The sequence below is a fragment of the Brachionichthys hirsutus genome, unplaced genomic scaffold, assembly GCF_040956055.1.
Source record: "Brachionichthys hirsutus isolate HB-005 unplaced genomic scaffold, CSIRO-AGI_Bhir_v1 contig_881, whole genome shotgun sequence".
NCBI classification, from domain to species: Eukaryota; Metazoa; Chordata; class Actinopteri; order Lophiiformes; family Brachionichthyidae; genus Brachionichthys; species Brachionichthys hirsutus.
The window spans coordinates 43778-64208 of record NW_027180400.1 but is presented as its reverse complement, the minus strand read 5'-3'; the positions used below and the strand labels follow the sequence as shown (position 1 = coordinate 64208).

At 47.2% G+C, this 20431-nt stretch overlaps 1 protein-coding gene across 1 annotated transcript; it reads right to left on the bottom strand.

Annotated features, from left to right (window-relative positions):
- Positions 1 to 1450: 1450 nt before the first annotated feature.
- Positions 1451 to 18102, bottom strand: LOC137914645 (integrin beta-4-like). The gene is made up of 41 exons (XM_068758159.1): positions 18027 to 18102; positions 17222 to 17304; positions 17007 to 17108; positions 16715 to 16919; positions 16533 to 16629; positions 16241 to 16412; positions 15424 to 15687; positions 15237 to 15326; positions 15030 to 15152; positions 14636 to 14803; positions 14472 to 14548; positions 14172 to 14380; positions 13096 to 13199; positions 12919 to 13014; positions 12283 to 12415; positions 12039 to 12164; positions 11490 to 11608; positions 11367 to 11400; positions 11098 to 11292; positions 10901 to 11004; positions 10748 to 10806; positions 10626 to 10649; positions 10373 to 10521; positions 10094 to 10273; positions 9788 to 9936; positions 9502 to 9709; positions 9107 to 9424; positions 8484 to 8647; positions 8221 to 8401; positions 7873 to 8010; positions 7599 to 7781; positions 7326 to 7454; positions 5218 to 5382; positions 5001 to 5141; positions 4499 to 4627; positions 3260 to 3409; positions 2964 to 3152; positions 2718 to 2873; positions 2471 to 2635; positions 2193 to 2306; positions 1451 to 2106 (listed from the first exon to the last, which is right to left on the bottom strand). The coding sequence occupies exons 1-41, from the start codon at positions 18100 to 18102 to the stop codon at positions 1976 to 1978; spliced, it is 5799 nt and encodes a 1932-aa protein (XP_068614260.1). The 3' UTR covers positions 1451 to 1975.
- Positions 18103 to 20431: the final 2329 nt, after the last annotated feature.

Here is a 20431-nt window from a genome sequence, read left to right as displayed (position 1 = left end):
AGTTAAAAGCTCTTTAATTATAAATATATATAAATGGATATATTCATGTTATTTATTATTTTCATTGAATTTATTTAGTGTCCCTGAAATTGCGTTCCACCCTGTTAGTTTGTGGTTTTTAGCCTTCTGAACAAAAGAAAACGACAATTCCCATGAACGAGCATTCAGGAAGTGTAATCTCTCTTTAGGAGGGAAATACAAGGAGCAAAGTGAGCATCAACAATATGTTGCCTTTTTTTTTTGTGCCAGTTTTATGGTGTTAATCTGTATGTCCTACTCTTAAATTTCCACCCTGTTAGTCTAATTTATGAAGAAACCACATTTGAAAAAAGTCCAAAACATGTGTGATCTACAGACTAAAGTACCGTTTAAGTCGGGAGAGACGGATAGATAAGTTTGCTCTTTCATAGAGCAATGGCTAATTTAGTAAAAAGAAATTCCACCCTGTTCGATATATAAACTCTCACAGTTCATTTCTGAATTAAGCACCCATAATAATTATTATTTAAGTGCTTTAGCTCTACCAATACAAGTACCTGATGGTTCAATATGTCAGAAGATACAATGTTAAAAACAAGAAAAATTCATTATTTTTTTCACAAAGGTTAGCACACTGAAAAGTCACCAATAGCGAGGAATGACCCGTTTATCATTTATAGTCAATACGTGGAAAACACCTGAGGTTGTGAGGATACAGTGAAGTATTTTTGATGCCCCTTTTTTTTTTACTACTTGGTGGTGAACGGCTGCGCTGGGCTTGTGCATCAGGTACAGCATCAGCCGATGAAGAGCTCGCCAACACACACACACACACGCACACACGAGTTACACACTGATGCATGTGAAGTCGGTTCCCACTGTCTGCGTCTTCCTATAAAGACTCCCTGCACACATTTGTAAGGCATGAGCTTGTTTTGTGCTTCTGTTTGTCTACAATATTACCATATCAATGCAAAAATAAAGTGTTACGCCCTCCGTCTCGTCATCAGTCACCACTCAAAGGTTTACAATGTCATACACATTTTATTTAATGCAACTAAGTGCATCAGGATTGACAAACAGGAAAGTAACAATATAATTAATATGCTTCTGGTGGACAGATAAAAAAAAAAGAAGTTTTCCGAGGCCTAAAGAAGAAAGAAGCAAATACAATCTTTGTCATTACAAACCATTTCTCTGAAATACTAAGAGGTCAGCATTCAAATGTTAGCCCATGCAAAACGCAGCCAGGAAACATAAGAGGCCACGTCGTTGTAACATTTCATCATTTGTTGTCAAATCACTTGTTTGCCAAAATAAAGACAAACACCAACCTGTGTTTGTGGAAATGGAACAAATATTTAGTGTTAAACTGATATTGGTTCACTTAAGTAAAAAAGCTGAATATTAAATATGTTTGGAAAAAACTCTCACACTTTATTACAAATCTAGTCCCCCCCCCCCCCCCCCCCCCATAAAACAGCCACAACAAGTTCAACCCAGGCTTGAAAACATGCTAATCTCAAACAGACACGTGGGGTGTGTAGCTGAGTGGCTTTAGATTGAAACAGCAAAAGGACAGCAGATGAGAGGATCACGGAACCACAGGCGGAACGCTGGCCCCTGCCGGCTGATACAAAGCCCAAGTGTGTTTTACCACGTGGGATAATCTAGCACTAGAATGAAATGCGTCGGCAGCAACGGTCAAAACAAAGGTCGATGTTTACCCTCATCTGTGCTGGAGCCCACATGCTGGAACAGGCATGACGGAGCCGCCTCTTTTCCATCTCATTACATGAAAGGAATGACAACCGGCGTAAAAATGTGCCGAAAATCGAACACGCAAAACAACGTAAATAAGAAAGTCACCCCGGACGGGTAGCAGGAGGTTGTTTGTGAGCGACAGTGAAGCCAACGCTTTTTAAAAGAGCCTCGGATATAATTCCTCATCACGCTGGATCTTTGGGAGCTACTTTACGAGCACTGAAATCAGATCTTAAGACTCATAATACATCTTCTTGGTGACGGTGGCTCCACCCATGACGCTCCTCTGAACCACTTCCTTGGTGATCTGCCGGGTCACCATGCCGCTGGTCTCGGTGTGCTGCGTGGTCATCATCGCCCCCTCTGTTGGAGGAGAACGGGTAGAGTTCACATGCAAACAGATCCCCGTGCTTTCAGCGGAACGAGCTCGACTGGAGCGTCGTCAGTACCTGAGAAGAAGGGGTCGTTGAGCACGGTGTGAGAAACATTCGTTCGGACCTCTGTCGGCATGTGGAAGACTTCCCTTCTCACCGCTGATTGGTTGCTGTACTGAGACAAAGCACCTGCAGGAGCGACGCAGATGTTAGCTTACTCTACCGGAATATAACGACGGGCGGGTTAAACGGGATCTGGCAACGCAAAACACATCTGATAATTATATTCAGACATTTTGAGGCAGCCTTCGTTTCATCCGTTTAACACTAACACTGTCAGTCATTTATCTTACTTCCATCCTGAGACTCGATGGTGATGATGCCTTCTCTCTCGGGGCCGAAGCCCTGTGTGGTTTGAGCCTGCACTTTGAACTTGTAGGGAATGTTCTCGGTCAGGTTGGGCACAGTCAGGCTGGTCTCGGCGCTGTCGCCGTTCACCTGGAAGGAACGCACATCTCCTGGAGCCAACGAGAAACAGGGGTCAGAATATAAACACCTGAAAAACAGCAGCAAAAAAAAAAGGGGGAAAAAAAGCCTTACCTCCACCGTGCAGCTGCTCACAGGTGACTACGTAGCCCAGGACGTCTCCGTTTGGTTTACGAGGTTTCTCCCAGCTGAGCTGAAGGGAATCGGGGCTCAGAGCGGTGAAGACCAACGGGCCCGGGGCGCTGGGCGTGCTCAGAGTAAAAGGAGAGCCTTTAGTGGAAGAGCAAACAGACGAAGGGGTGAGAAGAGAGACGTGGCTGCTTTGTGTTAGTAAAGTGGCTTAGTAAACACAGTCGCTACCTGGCATGGGGCTCAGGGGGCTCTTGGGGTCGACAGCTGACTCAATGGTGATGACCCCCTCTCTCTCTGCACCCCAGCCCTCCTGGCTCTGAGCCTTCACCTTAAATAGGTAGGAGTGGTTGGGCAGCAGGTCCGGGATGATCACAGAGTTCTCTGCTGGGTTGGTCACACCGATACGCTTCACCTCACCTACCGGAGCAACACAGGGCGTCTGGCGTTAGAAAGGAGCATTCCAAAATGATGATCCGGTGGTGCAGCGGCCGCTGCAGTGAGCAGACTTTACGGAGTCCGGCTACCTCCGTTCAGCAGCTGGTAAAGGACACAGTAGCCCAGGATGTCTTTCTCACAGTGGGGCTCCTGCCAGCTGACCTTGAGGGCAGTGGGGCCCAGCGCAGAAAACACCAGCCTGCTGGGGGTGTCTGGAACACCGGGGGCAAGACGCGCATCTGATGGGCGACACAGAACGACAAGAGGAACATTAATGTTGACGGAAAGCAAAGTGACATTAAGCAGGGGTGGGCAAACTTTGTGACTCGCGGGCCACAACTGGTTCTAAAATTTGACAGAACAGATGGATGGAGTATTTGTGGGAGCTAATATGAATGACACATGAAAGCTATAGCATTAAAGGATTTGGCCTTTTACAGGTAGCATTACAAGGAAAAGGTCAAATGAATGAGGTTTAATTATAATACAATTTTATTTAATGATATAATTTGGACAAGTTTGGCGGGCCGGATTAAAAAGACCAACGGGCCACATATGGCCCCCGGGCCTTGGTTTGCCCATGCCTGCATTAGAGTCAAGAGTATGAAAGGATAAATAAAGGGAATATAAATGTGAATCAATCGAACCACGTATCCTGTTCAACCTTCCAACCAGACAACCTTTTATTTACAAGGATTTGGGATGGAATTCAAGTTGTGCAGAGTTTTAGTTTGGTTATTCCTCACACTTCAATATCTTCGTTTTCAACTATGCTATTTCCAAATGCGAGTTCAGGCTGATGTTAACACTCTTCTTGGCATTGAGTCAATAGAGCTTTAGCGTTAGCTGCTTCCTTTTTCCACTTCAGAGCTCCCAGAGCAGGCTGTGACATCATCATCACCTTTATGACTCCGCCAAGGAGGTTATGTCTTTGACGGCGTTTGTTTGGCGTTCTAACTGTTCCAACGTGTTTGGACCATCAGTGCAGCTTTAATTTAGTGAATGTAAAGAATCACTTTGAACAATGACCGTGTTTGCATCCTGTTCTGGTTGCTTATTTTACTCTCAAACATCTGGCGTCATCGTCCTGGCTACCACTGAAGCATCACATGACCGACAGAACTTTGATTTAAAGGAACGGTTGCTTTTTTTTAATGCAACATATTCGAGATGTGTGGTGCAGAAAGCACGTAAGACAGCAGGTAAGATGTTAAAGAGGGGAGACAAGGCATGAGACAATCAGAGGTCTTACTGTGAAACGACTTAACGGGGCACCCCCCTCAGCAAAGTCACCCCAGTGCCTTCTGGTTTGTGTGCCACAGACTTACCCTGGAGCACCCTGTCCAGATTATAAAGGGCTTCAGTGACGTCTGAAGACGGGGTCCTGGCTCTCGAACCCTGAGACAGGCTGTAGCTGAACTGGCTCTGAGAGCTGCTCTGCATCCCAGTGTAGCCACCTGATGGTGCATTGAGCAGGGGGGGCAAAGGAGGAGGACAAAGGGGTGGCAATGAGGAGAGGAACAGGATAGTAAGAGAGGTAGGGCAGGTAGCAAGAGAAGTAAAAAAAAAAAAAGAGGTAAAATAAAACTCGGAGCAAAGTCGAGGTAAGGGGAAGGAGAAACAGCGACAGTCAGTGTGGAAAGGCCTCCCCTGCAGCCGGCAGCTCCAGCCCTGCTAAAGACACCCCAGCCATCGGCCCCCGGCCAGCAGAGGCATCCGAAACGCTGCAGTCCAGAGTAAAATCTTTCTTTGACCACAACAACGATGCCGATTCTCTTCCCACTGACTTGTGGAGTAAATCCAAACCCCTGCTGAGGTGAAATGCCTGACCTTGATCTGGGAACTTGCTCGACACGTCCCCCATGACGATAGAGTCTCGGATGTTTTCCTCTGTGTAGCCTCTGTTCTCGGAGCGCTTCCTCATGATGACTTCTGTTCCTCCTCCGATCATATCCAGCCTACGAGGGCTTCCTGCAACAAGAAAGAACGAGCATCTGGATAGTTGGCTTGACTTTCTTTTCCAGATGCTCACAGCCATCCATCTTACCTGGTCCAGACATGTAGGTGGTGGTCGTGTCTTTGGTAAAGCCACCAGCCCCTCTATAGTTTGAGCTCAAAGTAGACATAGGAGAGGACGACGCCGACAAGTTACGCGTCCCCGATCCACCTGGGAAAAGGAAGTTCTGCTCCCACTTCCCATTCATCATGAAATCTGTAAAACCACAATAGTGTATGAGCAAGGGCCGTCAGAGCAGAGGACATGAAGCAGTCAGCGTCCGGACGTTGATTGGGACGTCGCAGCACCAGAAAGCAGGCCGACTCAATCTGAAGAGGAAGCGTCGCCAGTTTCTCACCAGTAGATCCAGGCCCACTAGATTCTCTCACAGAATTTCCTCTTCACCTTACTTGTAATGCTAGCTAGCCAGGCTAGCACTGATGTACACTTTGTGGATGTAGAAGGGGACATCAGAATGCAGGTATAATCATCCCCTTCCTGCAAACGGTCCTTTGGGCTGTGTCCGGTCCGAGCCTGGCGTCCAGCGTGCTCGTTGGGCTTCGGCTTCCTGTCACCCGTGGTGGCTCCGTCTGATCCGCTAGCAGCTACTGGTTCTTCTTTGTCCGTAGACCTTTCTCCACCTTCAGGTCAACGCTGTTGCTGCTCCTCTGAGATGTGGGAAACTGGTTGCTCTTGGCTGAACAGCGCCCCTGGTGGAGAACCGGCGCGTGCTAAAGGCGGAAACGTAATCTTCCTGAAGACGGAACGATTGTAATCATCTCATTGACAGCCACTTAGCCGACAAACGGGTCACGGTTAATGCTGGAGCCTATCCCAGCTGGCTACGGGTGAGAAGTCGGGTACACCCTGGATGAGTCGCCAGTTCATCGCAGGGTCGCAGAAAAAGACAGACAACCACACACACACACTCACAACTACAGATCATTTTTGGCGTGACAAATTCAGTGACCTAAGCTGCTTGCTTTTGGAGGTGGGAGGAAGCCGGAGAACCCGGAGAGAACCCAGGCAGACACGGGGAGAGCATACAATCTCCACACAGAAAAGCCCCAGGTGGAATGGAACCCAAGACCGTCTTGCTGCGAGGCAACAGTGCCACCCACTGCGCCACCGTGCTGCCCTAAGTGAAGACTTACTAGACCTTAATATGCAACAGGCAATCTCTAGATCAATACCTGCCCCATGTGTAGAGGGAGGACAGACAGAGACAGGCACCTGGAAAAGCCTGCCCCAGATCATCAACTCCAGCTGGGGTAGTTGATGCAGAAAGAAACGCCTCGCCATGCGCCTGACAGGCCGTGCGTAATAGCTGCCATGCTAGCAGCACGTCTCTCTGTCTGTGGGTCTGATGGAGAGCTCTTCACCTTGCAGGGGCCTTTGGCTGTAGCCGTGGTAAGGGACCTCATCACAGCTCTTCTCTGTGTCTGTGCTGAGCCGACTCCTGAAGACATCCACTTGCTTTTTCCACGACACATGACGGAGATCCAGGTCGGACCCCACCAACTTGACATAATTCCAACCTTGCATTTGGGAAGAAGTAAGCAGTCCAGGAAGAGATTTGTAGCCAAATGTGAAAGACTGGCTTGTTTCACTCCACAGTTCGACTTAAATGCAGCTAAAGATATAGATATTGTTCCGCAGCGAGTGGGGGGCAGGTTTCATTGGGGAAGGCCCCCCAGAGCCCTTCTATTGCCGACGGGACGCGCTGACAAACGAGCTCATTGCTACCTGGCTGATTGGGCATTGCCTGCAGAAGAATTTTCTCACCAGTTGGAAATAAATGTCTACACGAAGGAGCAGCCATGAGGACGATGGCATTCCCCCACTTCACAACTCTCACCGGTCACTCTTCAAAAATAAGCAAATATTAACGCAAGAACAAAAGGTGAGGGAGCCAGTCAACAGGAAGAGAGGCCTTCTTCTCATCCCGAGGCTTACAGGAACAGTCTCAGGTGGGTGATGAGACAAAACTTTTTGCAGCATTGTCTGTCTTTTTTTTGACACACTTACCCGTTTGCCCCGGAACACTGACATGGTAGACTTAAATAACTGCAGCCACACAATCCCAAGCATCCTTCACCAGCCACAAAGCATCAGAGTACACAGTTACACCGTCACTGGTTTTGTCCGTGGGTACCCACCATCACCAGAGACGCTGGGGGTCTTTGAGCCCCCAGGGGACTTCAGTACCTCACTGCTGTACATCAGAAAGCTGTCATACTCGTCTCCTGCCTCTGCATCCACAATGGGAATGTCCGGGATGATGGGAACTACAAACAGGAAGAGAGAGATCAAATCTGTTTCCAGGGAAACACAGCGTGCCCCCCGGCGTGTCCCCGGTGTGTCCCGGTGTGTCCCCAGCGTGTCCCCAGCATGTCCCCAGCGTGTCCCCAGTGTGAGCGGTCCAGCCTTACTGGACAGAGGTCTGCTAGGCTGTGAAGCCAAGTTGATGCTGGCATCTCTGAAGGGGCCCCAGGCTACGCTGTTCTTTGCTCGGACTTTGTACTGGTAGGTCTGGGCGCTCTGGAGGTTCTCGATCAACAGCATTCGCTTCTTGGGGTTGTCAATCTTTACTTTCTTAGGGGCGCCCACTGGCTCTGTGAGAAGAGAATTTGGCAACGACAAAAATTATGCCATGAATGTATTTGTTCGTCATTTCCTTTTTAAGGTTGGACTCGGGTCTCTTACTCAGTTCATCATTAATGGGCGTGTAGATGACCTCGTAAGCCGTGATGTTGCCATTGGTCTCTGCAGGCTCCGCCCAGCTGACCTGCGTGACGGTCGGACTGATGACGTTAAAGGCCAGACGTCCAGGTTCACCAGGCACTGGAGAAAAACGAGAGGAACCCTTTCGTGAATTCAAAATAAGGTTTAGCTTTAGAATACTAAAGCAGAAATTTCAGAGATATTTTGGCACTTTCCAGAACAACACTTTGTGCTTGTTGTATTTGCGTGACTATGTATGTGCAGTTATTCTCTCTGGCATCCCCTACAAGGTGGATTTTGAGCTGCAACAATGAAATTCCCCATAATTACCATCCTCCAGCGTTTGACAGGGAACAATGTCCGTCTCGTATCCATCTCCCATCGCATTGTAGCCACACACTCGCGTCTCATAGTCACAATAGGGGTACAGGTTGCTCAACTCAGCTTGAGGAGTTTTCACATCTAAAACCTGGGCATCTTTCTCCGAGTCCCCGTAGATCCAATACTTCACCTAATACACAGGAAAGGAAAGAAAAGATGCAGAGTTAGAGAACCTACTGTAAATCCTGGCTCAACATGTGGACTTGATGTACCTTGTACCCCATGGTGTTACCAGGCACTGGGTCCCAGTTTAGGCGGATATTTCTGGGTCCAGTTGCTCTGGCCTTCAGGTTTGATGGAGCAGCAAGGTAACCACTGGTCTTCGGCTTTGGGAAGCCCATCTGTTGAATCGCTGCAATCTCTGGAGATCTGGGAACTGCAGAACATGGAAGAAGTTACAGGTTCAGACAAGCATTTAATAGACACAGCACTGAGTTGAGCGAGGACTCTGCTGAAATAATATCATGTACTTTATAGACAGCGGGTGTCATTTGAATAAAGCGTGTAAGCACACAGAAAATGCTGACTGAGCAGCTCAAAAAAATTCCTTAAAAATATTCCTACTCTGATGGAGAATAAAACTAATCTCGTTTCTGAGACATCAGTTCTCCAATACAGATTTTCTTTCAATCAATTTCAGACTGAACAACTTCTGCGTTGTCACACCTTGGCCTGGTTTAATCACAACCATATTCCCAGTGAGGCTTCAGCCTTCCTTAGTCCAGACACAGAGAATTACATTGCATTCCAGAAAAGACTTACAGATGTTGATGTACTAACTCATGCCTGTTAAGTGTCGTTTGAAATGACTGATCCCCCCCCCAACGTGTCTCACCTCCATCATTGACATTAACAATAGTTGTCTTCCTCTCTCCGATTGCGGCGTTGCTACTTGGGTCGAACAGCTCCAGCTGGAAGCTTTCTGGGTGGATTGGGCCTGGGTGGGACTTTGGTTCGATCACTATGTTCCTCTCCGACTCTCCAGGACCAAACTTTAGTGGACCAGATAGCTCAAAGCGCTGGGCCTTCTTGGTGCGCCATTTCACCGTGGCGGGGCTGTCCTGATTCCGAGTGCGGACCACAGGGATGGTGTAGGTTGGATCAGACGTGGTGAAGTTCTGGGTGCCCTTCTTGAACATCATTACGCTGGGCTCTGGATAAAGCGAGATGAGACGTTCAGTAAGCAGCTCTGTGATCAGCAGAGTGAGGTGCGTTGTTGTGACCCTTCACCTGGCTGGTCTGTAATGGTGACGGTAGTTCTTGGGTAGCGTCCCAGCTTGGCACCCTGCCGTGGGTTGCTGAGATCCATGACAAACTGCTTCAGCTGTTTGTCTTCAAGGAGGCCCTCTTTCTCTCCCCACTCAAGCAAACGTACAGGCACCATTTTCTGGGTTTCACCAGGTCCATAAGTCAAGTCTCCCTCTGTACCCACATAGTCCTAAAACACATAGGAAGAACTAGGTGAGATTACACACCCACTGGTCACTCAACTAAGACATAGAGCGCCGTAGAGCACCTTCTTGTCCTTGGCCGTGAGGTTGCGCGTGCCGTAGGTGACCTGAGTGCGTCCGTCCTCCATTATCTCTCTGCTCACTGGGATGTTGGCCACGCCGTCCTGCCTGCTGTAGGTGTAGGCCGGCTGAAGGAATGAGAAGACACTGGAAGCTGCGGAGGAAGAAGAGGATGATGAAAATCCATGACGACGGCGATATGCTTTCCCATTAGCTCGGGTAACAGGAACTCTGTAGAGTTGAACGGCTCATTTTCTATGACTGATAAGCTCAAATTAGATTTTCGATTGCGTATAAATGAGATTTCTCGCCATGCTCTTTGATGATGGTGATGTTGACAAAGCGCTTTCCAATCCCAGCAATTCCCAGCGGCACATCCACAGCCTCCACCTGCAGCTGCTTCTTGTCGTCATCTTCATCCTTGACGAAGAGTGGCACGTGAACGTCTACCGACTCCACACCTTCTTGAAATTCTATCGCTCCCGCAGCCTCTGTAGATGAAGGGCAGGATAAAACCCAAGACCAATAAAGATACACCCTCAGAAAGAGTTTGGTTCAACTCCACAAACTTTACAATCAACTATTCAGACCTCTGTCTGTGGCCACGGTGTAGTAGCCGGGCACCACTTTCAGGTTATGAACGTTTCCAGACTGAATGTTTTTTTCAGTGACTTTGACAATGTCAGGGTAGTTGCCGCGTGGAGCAGACAAGACGGTGTCCATGATAGTGTAGTCCTGCCTGAGGAGGAGAGACGGACATGTTTGACACGCCGGACCTTCAAAAGTCCATAAAAGAACGCTAAAGTTGCCGTTGTCTCGTACTGCATTATATTAACCAGTTACCTTTTCCCAGCATTTCTTTGCATCCTGCAAAAACCAAAGCAAGTATGAATGACAGACTGTTTTTATGAAGGACAGATATTCTGATGAGGAACTTACTAGACGTTTAGTTTAACACATCTCACCTGAATGAGGTTTTTTGCACCTTCTGGGCACCAGGAATCTGCTTGTACACCTCGTTCAGCTGGGAGGAAGACAAAGATAAACATTCCACAGGGTTCCGATCCTTACGCCAACACGCATACATGTGTGGTCACCAACAAGCACGCCAGACTCACATTATCAGCCACTTCCTTGCGGAGCTGTTCAGTGTCTCTGGACTCGGGGCGAGATAAGTTCTCGGAGAACAGGCGGTTTAGCCGGAGCGAAATCGGGTACTGGACTACAAAGCGAAACAGGATTCACAAAGAGAGGTTGTAACGTCACATCTTTTCACCCGCCTTTCCCTGTACTCATTTAGCTGAACATCACTAACTGGTCTCTTTTGGGTTGGGCTTTATCAGAGCCTGGGGGTGGTTGGGTCCTCGGTGCACATTATCGGTGACCTTCCAGCGAACCACATCGGTTCCTTTGGGGGGGCCGGTCCTCACCATTGGTGTATCTAGGTGGTCTGAGGTGAGCAGAGACTGGCGGAGCAAATACTCATCCTCCTTGAAGCCAACCATGCGACCTGGAGGGAACGCAACGGAAGATGACTCGAGTTCAAAGCGGTCACGGAAACGGGCAGTATTACAGACACCTCACCTCTCCTACAGCAAGGCAGCAGGGCGAGACAACTCTGCGTCAGGAGAAGACAGACGGCGTTACTTCGACTGAGACTTCAGAGTCTTTACGGGAGCGAGTGTGAGTGTGTGTGTGTGTGTGTACCTGGCAGCAGGTTTTACAGCAGGCACAGTACTTCCAGCAGCAGAGCAGAAGAAGAGCCAGCAGCAACAAGAGGAACAAGAGGAGCGGGAGCAACCACAGCAGGCTGGCAGGGGGGCAATCTGAGGAAGCGTAAAGTCGAAACGCAGTCATAAGAAAACTACGGCCGAAGACTCGACTCGAGTATCGAACTCGATGCAGGGGACCCAGAGAGCTGCAGTGCTGTCACTGAGCAGTCGCTCGTGTTTTTAGTTTGATTTGCTATCACCTTAATGCTGTAGAGACAACAATGAATCTTGTCTGTCTTGTTTAAACCATCAGAAAAATTGCCTTTCAAAGTGCGACTTCCAGAAACACTATTCACAAACAGTTTTCCTCGTAACCAAGACTGGATTATAAACTGGAAAACACCTGCAAACCTCAAGAGACCCCAGAACCTTCAAGCACTCTGTACCTGGGCCAACCTCACAACTACCATCATGTACAGTACACGTACAATAGTTGAAATCATTTCACAGAGCATGTTGGACACAAGTCCAACCCGCAGCTCACCTTTCTTTTTGAGGACTTGAACCTCCAAGTCTTGAACCGCTGGATCTTTTGGGTTTTCAACAGTGTAGTAGTACGTGCAATCATCATCCTCATCACGGAAACTACAAGAATCGAGGACCTCGTCCGCTGAAATGACACACATGCACATCTGGATGAATACTAGGAGCTGTTTAAGCGTTACTACAGTGTCAGTGCTTCTCAGTGGAGAAACAAATCAGTAACGGTGCTCCTCTTCTTTCCTTACATTCTTTGAGTTCATCCACCAGGATAATTTCGAAGGGGCACTTATCACACTCCTCTTTCTCCTTCTTCTCTCCCGTCTTCCACGCTTTGCACTGGACACAACTCCTACTGGACTCGCACCCACCTAACTGAGCCTAACCAGGACAGACGCATGCAGGGTTAGGCGGACCACACAGACCAAGACTAAAAAGCTACAGGCATACACTGGTTACTAGAGCAACGCTCGTCTACAGCAAACTTCTGCAAAGCTGTGTAGCAATCCTTTTGGTTACTTCAATCAGATCTGGATCACAAAAATCATGAGATAAATTGTCTGGCTATTTTGTAAAACTGTAGTCTGAAAAATTTCAACAGATGAAAATATTTCTGCCAGGTAAAAATTTGTTTTCTGTGTTACGTTACTCATTTCAGCCACAAGAGGCTGTTGTTTGACATTAACCCGCGTTTTAAACAGGAATTTAAGCGCTTGTTAGGTTGTTCATATTTCTCTAGGCGGCCAGACATGCATTCTATCCCGTCATTATTCTTACGCTGTAGAAGAAAGACAAAAATAACATTTTAGATTTATCTTTATTTTTTGGTTTTCTTGTTCAGTACTGTTGTGTTAAAGTCCTAGTAGTGAATTTCATTCACACACCTGGAAATTCGGCTCGCAGGTTGACATCATCTCGATTCCAGAGTTCAGGCACTCGCAGCGGCCACAGACGCATTTACCTCGCCCGTTGCAGACGCCCTGGTACAGAAAATGACAGTCAGGTTCAAGCTGGGACACGATATGAGATCCAAATCTCCAAAGACCTTGTGCTCTACTTACGCCTTTGCTGTCCAGACAGGTCTGGTTGCTCTTTGGACACTCACAGGCGTCGCCCTCCCAGCCCTGGGTGCAAGCACAGCGACCCATAACACAGGAGCCACGGTCTGAAGGAGGGGGGCAAGGAGTCAGTTTTTGTGGGTGATAATTATTGTTTGTGCTAGGGTGAGAGGTCAATGTTCTTAAAACAAGGCAAAAAACTAAAATACAGCATCTGTAATGAAACAAAATTGTGTGAAATTAACTTGAATTGTTTTTCGTGTTATTTACACTTCTATGTGTTATTTGTTGATTAGATACACGTAGTTACATATTAATATAACTGTAGGCATGCAAATGGACATTAATCTGGTGCATAGGAACAGATTAATCAAGTTTAAATTATTTATTATGGGAAACATAGTTTCAGTTTTCAAACAGCACTACAGAACAAATTACATTTGAGAACCGAGGCTCCACCATATCACATTCCTGCTAATGAAACTAAATCTTATTTAAGTCTGAGCACTCAGGGATGAGATTGAGGAGGGTTAAGCTTTGATTTGTTGGTCTATAGTAGAGCAGCCCTATTCCTCGAGTCAATCCATTAGTTATTCCTAGACTGATGCTCCATTCCATTTAGAAATGGGTTTTCTAAAGCAACATGTCTGACTCAAAATGTTTAATTCCATTACTGCGTCCTAAACCAGGAACGTGTTCCAGTTCGAGTCTGCACACTGATTTTATGATCCCAGTTTCTTTTTCCAATGACCAACCATTTCTAACATTCATGTCTTTTTGGGCCTTTCCATTAGTTTTTCTCGCGGGCCTGAGCCTTCCACATACTAAAGATTCTCACAAGAAAAAGACATCTATTTGTAACAAGGACTTTTTGCACGCAAAATGCATGAAAACATTTCATATGGCACAGATGGTCACCATTTCACTAGCAATTTAAGTTGCACAAATATCCTAATCCAACCTATACACTTTAAACTATCCAAACGGATCAATGTAAGAACTTATCTGGGGCGCTAGTTTGTGAAGTGATTTCTCTGACATGCGTGCAAACCTTGATGACCAATTCAACAATGACAAACCGTTGCAGAGGAAGCCTCCGTATCTTTGACACTGAGTCATGTCGTACTGACAGTAGGGTCCCTCAAACTGATCTGGGTTGTAGCACACACAGGTTCCACACTCCAGGCAGTCTCCTCGGCCTGAACAAGGCTCCGCCATGTCTGGACCGATACACTGGCTGGTGACCAGAGCTGAAGTGGTGGCTGAACAGTTGCAGAATGTGCTCAGCCTGATGGAGACACAAGCCCACAACTCAGAGACCTGGAGCAGTTCAACATGAGGCTGCAGCCAAGATAAAACATGGGGTACAGAATTCTCACCAGCCATTATAACACTGGCACTTCCCGCACACCAGGTCTCCGTTGCCATGGCATCTGTCTGCCCTAGGGACAACAGTCTGGAGGAGAGATAAAGTTTACGCTGATGACTCTACTGTACGGAGGCGTGACTTTATGTGTGCTTCAGCATCAAACTGTGGGTCTACCTTCTCACATTCACAGGTAGGACACAGAACCGATGCCTTGACGTTGACGGCAGCATTGAAGGTTGTTGGTTTGACTCTCATCGTTCCCTCTTTTTCATCGGGATCCATCTGACAGACGGGATTCTCATCGAGCATTCGCTGGGCTTTGAGCAGCATCTTGAATTTACCCTAGAGGAGACACCCGTCCGAACAATGGCAGCATTTAGCTGGGACATGACGAGACTCACATGAATGGATCATTGGTTAAAAAGGCCAGCACATCCTGTTCAGAGCAGTTATTTTACATTATTAAAACAATGGTTAATCACTTAAAATTGAAGGAGATACTTGATGTTTTAAATTCATTAATAACTTAAATGTGTGTGACAGTAATGAAAAGGGAATAACTTCTTACTATTGCGCCAGGTTTGAAATCAAAGTCCCCGTATTGTGCAACATTTCCACTGGTGGACAAGAACTGCGCCTCGAAAGCTTTGGGCTTATCCTCCGCGCGGATGCTCATCTTGGAACGGATGCTCTGAATCGGCAAGAGAACGTCAGCCAGCCATCCGAAAAAATATATTCATCCACGAGGAGACCGTCAGAAGAGGTGACATCTTACCTCAAAGGCGGTCTCCATGACCTGCAGGATGTTGGACGAGTCCTCTTGCAGCAGACCCACCTCAGCAATGGGGAAATACCTTTGGAGTTTCTACAAAGACAAGCACAAAGAACGTTTCAAAAGCCACGACCTGAAACGCGACACCGTGGAGAAGCTTCAGTGAAAGCTGATTCTGAAGACCGCACACCTTGTAGTACGTGTAGGAGTGGTTGGTCACGGCAAAGATGGGAATGATGTTGTGTTTTCCCAGCAGGCGGACCAGCGTGGGTATGGAAGGGTAATCCTGGGTCGTGTCCTCTTCGTATTTTCCATCGTCGTCCAGGTGGCACTTCTCGTCATTGCGAGGTAGGATTCCAGACAGCACGTTAGCACCATCGGCCTCATAGTGGAAGGCCGACTCAGTGGAGAACACGAGAAGATGTGTGCTCTGTGTGCGCCAGCCAATGTTATCCTAGAAGAGGAAGTCCAGTAAATAGGATGGTTAGTGTAGTGGGCACGGGCCAGCCCAACACAATGGATGTACAGTCGTCCCTCGTCCCTCGGGGGCGTTACGTACCAGGACCCCCAGCGATAGGTGTACACTAGATTTATTTTATGTGTATTTTTACCTTTATGAACCCTCCCTGCACTGTTATCAGCCCACCCTCTACTGTAATACACTTTCCCACACGCCTATAAACACTTTTGTATTCTATGGAGAAGATGACCAACCTCCCGAGATGCCTCAAAATCCGCTATCCAACTAGGTTAGTAGAAAAATCGAGTCCAAACAGATTGATGTCAGTGGATAAAAATCTGGATTATTGTTGCTTTAAATATGTTAAGTGATTTTATTTGTGGATCTTCTTTCTTGTCAAACTATTTTTTGCTTAAATGTTTAAATTTGATACAGGCAGTAAAGCCTTATGTATGTACCTACACTGAGATTTCAGCGTTTATGAATTTACATTCCATATGTTGCTGTCAGTGTGTTTTTTGAGAGCGCTTCCAGCCTTCCTATTAACCTTGCAAACCGCCGCCTGCAGTATGGCATCAAAACCTCCTTCAGGAGCGTCCAGGTTGCCAGATATGATCTCCTTCTGGAGCTTGCTGGTGAAGAAATTCACGTCCTTGGTAAGCTTGATGACATTTTGAAATGAGAACGGAGGGTCGCTGTTGGGCCACGGCTGACGAAGTCTGAGAAGGAGAAGGCAGAGGAGACGGAGGGTGAGGCAAGAAGCGCGCACACGTGCGCTGCGTATTTACAGGATGTTATCGATCGTACTCAACGCCTTCATGTCACATTCTGCGTCTTACTTGGAGGGTCTCATGTCAGTTTGGGGCTCAATCACTTTGTCCACAAACTTTCCAAACCCAATGGTGTAGTCGTTTGACAACTTGTCAACCAGTAGAGCTACAGGGAACACGCTCAGCATCAGCATCCCCGCAGCATGCCAACACACATCATGGCATCACGCTGCCAGCACAGGAAGGCTCACCCAGCTCTTTGCCCATCCGCTTCAAGTTGTCCAAATCATCCTCCATGGAGTTCGAGAAGTCCATGAGAATATAAAGGTCCAGAGGGCCTTTGGTTGGAGCAAACACCTCCACGTCCACCAGCTTCTCCTCCCCCGGTAGAAACGTCATACTCATCCGCTGGGGAGACACTTGCGACTGCTGAAGCCGCATGTTGATTTGCTGCTTCTGAGCGGGGGGGGGGGTCAAGATTTGTTTTGCTTTTTTGATTCGAAGCAACAACATGAAAGAACGATGGAACGATAAATGACTTACTTTCTCTATCACCATGCTGCTCTGAGCTGAGATTACAGCGGCAGCACTGCAGCCGTGAGCGAGAACGTTGGCGTACAGGTCACAGCGAGGGCCGCTAAAGGTCTGAGGGGACAGGGCGGTTGTAGTTTGTTCCGATTTGTGTGAAACAACGTCAACATACTGAGCTATATGCAAGACTTAAAAGAAATGATCCTCTTTCTGTTGTGCCTCCTCACCTCTTCGGGGCAGTAGGCACAGTCTTTCCCAGACTGCAGACATTTGGAGCAGGTGCTGGCCCTGGAAGCGAAGCAGTAATTCACTGTGGAGGGCGGGGATTGGCAGGAAGAGACGCAGAGAGGCAACAAGATGAGAATCAAAGCTAGGAAACATTGCTAAAATACCTGGGTTAACACCAAACATACCTTGGGAGAACATCTGAAGGTGGATTAAATAAAAATAAAGCAAGGACCTGATCTGCATGAGATAAAGCTTCGCAAACACAAAACGCATCATCCACTGCAGACATCAGGGATATTTTACAGTGTGACAAACAAAGTAGTACTAAAGTAGTACTAAAGTAGTGAGTCTACTGAAACTTGTTAAGTTTGAAGTCAGCTTTTACAGAACATGTCAGTTATATGTTTGATTATTATTTAGTTAATCAGGTCAGTTGACAGAAATCAATTTTAAAAATATATTTACAATCCTCTAAGTCTCAGCCCCTCACAAATGAGCAGGGCATTAACACAAACTATCCATATTTACCTCTATAAAATAGTAAACAAAAAAAGGAAAACCCACATATTTCAGCAATGTTTGGGAAATGTCCTTGAATGTTTTTTAATGATTGTTCATTTATTTACTATCAATCAGCTTATTTACTGATTGAACAAGCCCATAGCTGACTAAACCTGTTCAACAGTGACCTATTTAGGATTTACCTGAAGTAATCTCTGAAATTAAAGGTAAAGCCAGAAAAGAATAGCCAACTCATATTTAGGTTGCCGTTTGTGTGAAAGTCATTAGTAAGTGATTTCTCACCTTCAGCATAACAGCAGGCCAATAAGATGGCCAGAAGGCCGATCCCCAACGAGAGATGTAACCTCCATCTCCCCATCTCCTCCCTGTCACAGAAACAAACACGCTCACGTATGTAATATGTGCAACGCAGTTAAGGCTTGGAAAGAAATGGAGCCTGGGGGAAAGCCTTTTATCTGAAATCTCTGCGGGTGTAACTTGAACCATCTGTACTTTCCCTCCGTCGAGCCCCAGAGAAGGTGAGCGGGCCCAGACACTCCCTTTACTTCCACCCCGAGCTTTCAGAAAACAACACGAAGAGCAGGCTTGGTCTTCCAAAGATCATTTAAACGTGAATACAGGAACAGATTGTTACATTTGAACGTCTGATTGAATCCCTTTTAATGTTATCTTAGTCTGGGCACGAAGATATTTAACTCGAGATTTCTGCCCTCGCTCCAATTTACGGGACATGACTGGAAATTTGCTGAATGTCAAATGATCTCAGAAGTTTTCCAGTTTTAAAGTTCTGAAGAAGAAAGTTTTAAAGCTCTTGGTTTGCATGGATCCGCTTGAATGTCTTTTGCCTCCACCACCATGGCAACCACAATAAAAATAGATTTGTATTCTTTGAACAATGTATTTCCATGTGAGAGATCTTTTAAAGAGTCTACGTGGATGTTCGTCGGACACACTGTGACAGCTGAGACATGATAAACCGCTCACAATAAAACCATTTCATTTCATTATTGTTTTTACTGGAGTATAGGGGGTAATCTGGAAAACACGGAACTGCAGAAATGAGCTCCACTCCAGCCTGGGGGTGAACAAAGGGCACTATGTGTCATGAAATGTCTCAGTAATTGTCTCAGTGGGCAGATAACTGAATGCTGTAGGTTCCACCGCAGTGCACGAGAACATTATTATTATTGTGCTCAAACGATTTAACGCTCCAAGGAAAGCATTTCTCCTCGACCTGATTGAGTTAAAAACAGAGCCTGGAAACACACGGGAAAGGCACCTTAGCGCCTCCCTGTGAACTCGAGATGACTACAGGTGTGTGAGTTCATGCCAGCAGTCGTCGCATAAATCACTTTGGGAGATGGGTAAGGGGGGGGGGGGGGGGGACATACCACGTCTGGGTGTGGATATGACCCACCATGACATCATCAGTTAGGGGTGGGGATCTAAAGCAGCAGATTTAGGGGTCATGTTCTGGGTCCTTTGACAACAGGTTCAATCCCAACTAGCACCAGAAAGCAGCTGATTCAGCAGCAGCGATCCGGTGTCTGCGCTTCTCCGGGTTCACCCGCCTGCGTTTGTGGTCTGTGTTTAGACGAAGGCAACCATGCAGAAAATAACATGCTCAAAGTCAAGTCGGAGTCAAACCGGCATGCAATTCGATGAACGCATAGTGACATACGAAGTTACACAATGCAAACTGTTCGCCGAGCTCCAAAGCAACACACTAACAGCACAAACCTGCAGTGTAAATCAGTCAGTGTTACAAGGCCGAGGAGAAACCGTCTAAGTGAAGGGCGCCGAGAACAATGCAGCCATTTGGAGATTTATGAGTGGACACAAAGAGATTACTGATCAAACAAACCTCTTACTGTGCTCTCGCCCAGTCCAAAAGTCCACCAATAAATAAGGAAAAAGTTCCTGTGTGCGTCGTTTGGCACAAGCGTCTGCGTAAAGTTTGTATCCAGCGGTAAAGTAGCAACAAAGACCTCTTAAGTCCTCGAGTCCAGCTTCACTCGTCTGCTTCTCGTTGCCTCCGTGCTGTTCGGGCCACTTTGGTCAAATATTGACTCGATTGCCCTCAGACTCAGTTGAGTCGAGTGAGTGTCTGTGCAAATGTGCCCTGGAGTTTTAAGTGTGTGGGAGAGGCATGGGAGAGCGAGCGCTGTGACCTGATCCCTCCTTGAGCTCCTGCACCCACACCGGCCCTCCCACCCTGTTCCGTATACAGGTGAGAAGCTGTGACGGAGAGGGTTAACTCCCTCACCTTGTGACTCTCGCTCTTCTCCACCCTGTTAAAAATTAAATTCTCCACACCTCTGTGTGTCAAGGCCCACTCCCTGCCGCATTCCACCCCAGCAGGAGCGCACCTGTGTGGGCTTGAGAGTTGGGAGCCAGGCCCCTCCTTCCACAGCCTCCTCCCAGGCTCCTGGGAGTGCCACACAAAGAACACTGCCTGCAGGCCATGAGAAACGCTTTGTGACGCTGATGTTTACACAAGCGTGCGCTCATAGGGGCACATTTTCCACTCATCGTATATTTCATGCCACCATTATGATTGCCACATTTCTAAACGTAGGAGAACGTCCTTCTGGAGAGGAAGTGAAGTACGAGTACTGGAATCGGCATTCCTATGTAGAGAGAGCAGAATGTCACTTTAACCCGGACACACTATCTGCGTACTTGCA

Excerpts from the sequence above, each read along its gene's own strand:
- LOC137914645 (XM_068758159.1), bottom strand. The coding sequence starts at position 18,102 with ATGGGGAGATGGAGGTTACATCTCTCGTTGGGGATCGGCCTTCTGGCC. Across the intron at positions 15,688-16,240 it reads TGCAGGCGGCGGTTTGCAAG|GATAACATTGGCTGGCGCAC; the intron begins GTTAATAGGAAG and ends TTCCTCTTCTAG. Across the intron at positions 12,165-12,282 it reads GGTGGATGAACTCAAAGAAT|CGGACGAGGTCCTCGATTCT; the intron begins GTAAGGAAAGAA and ends GTGTCATTTCAG.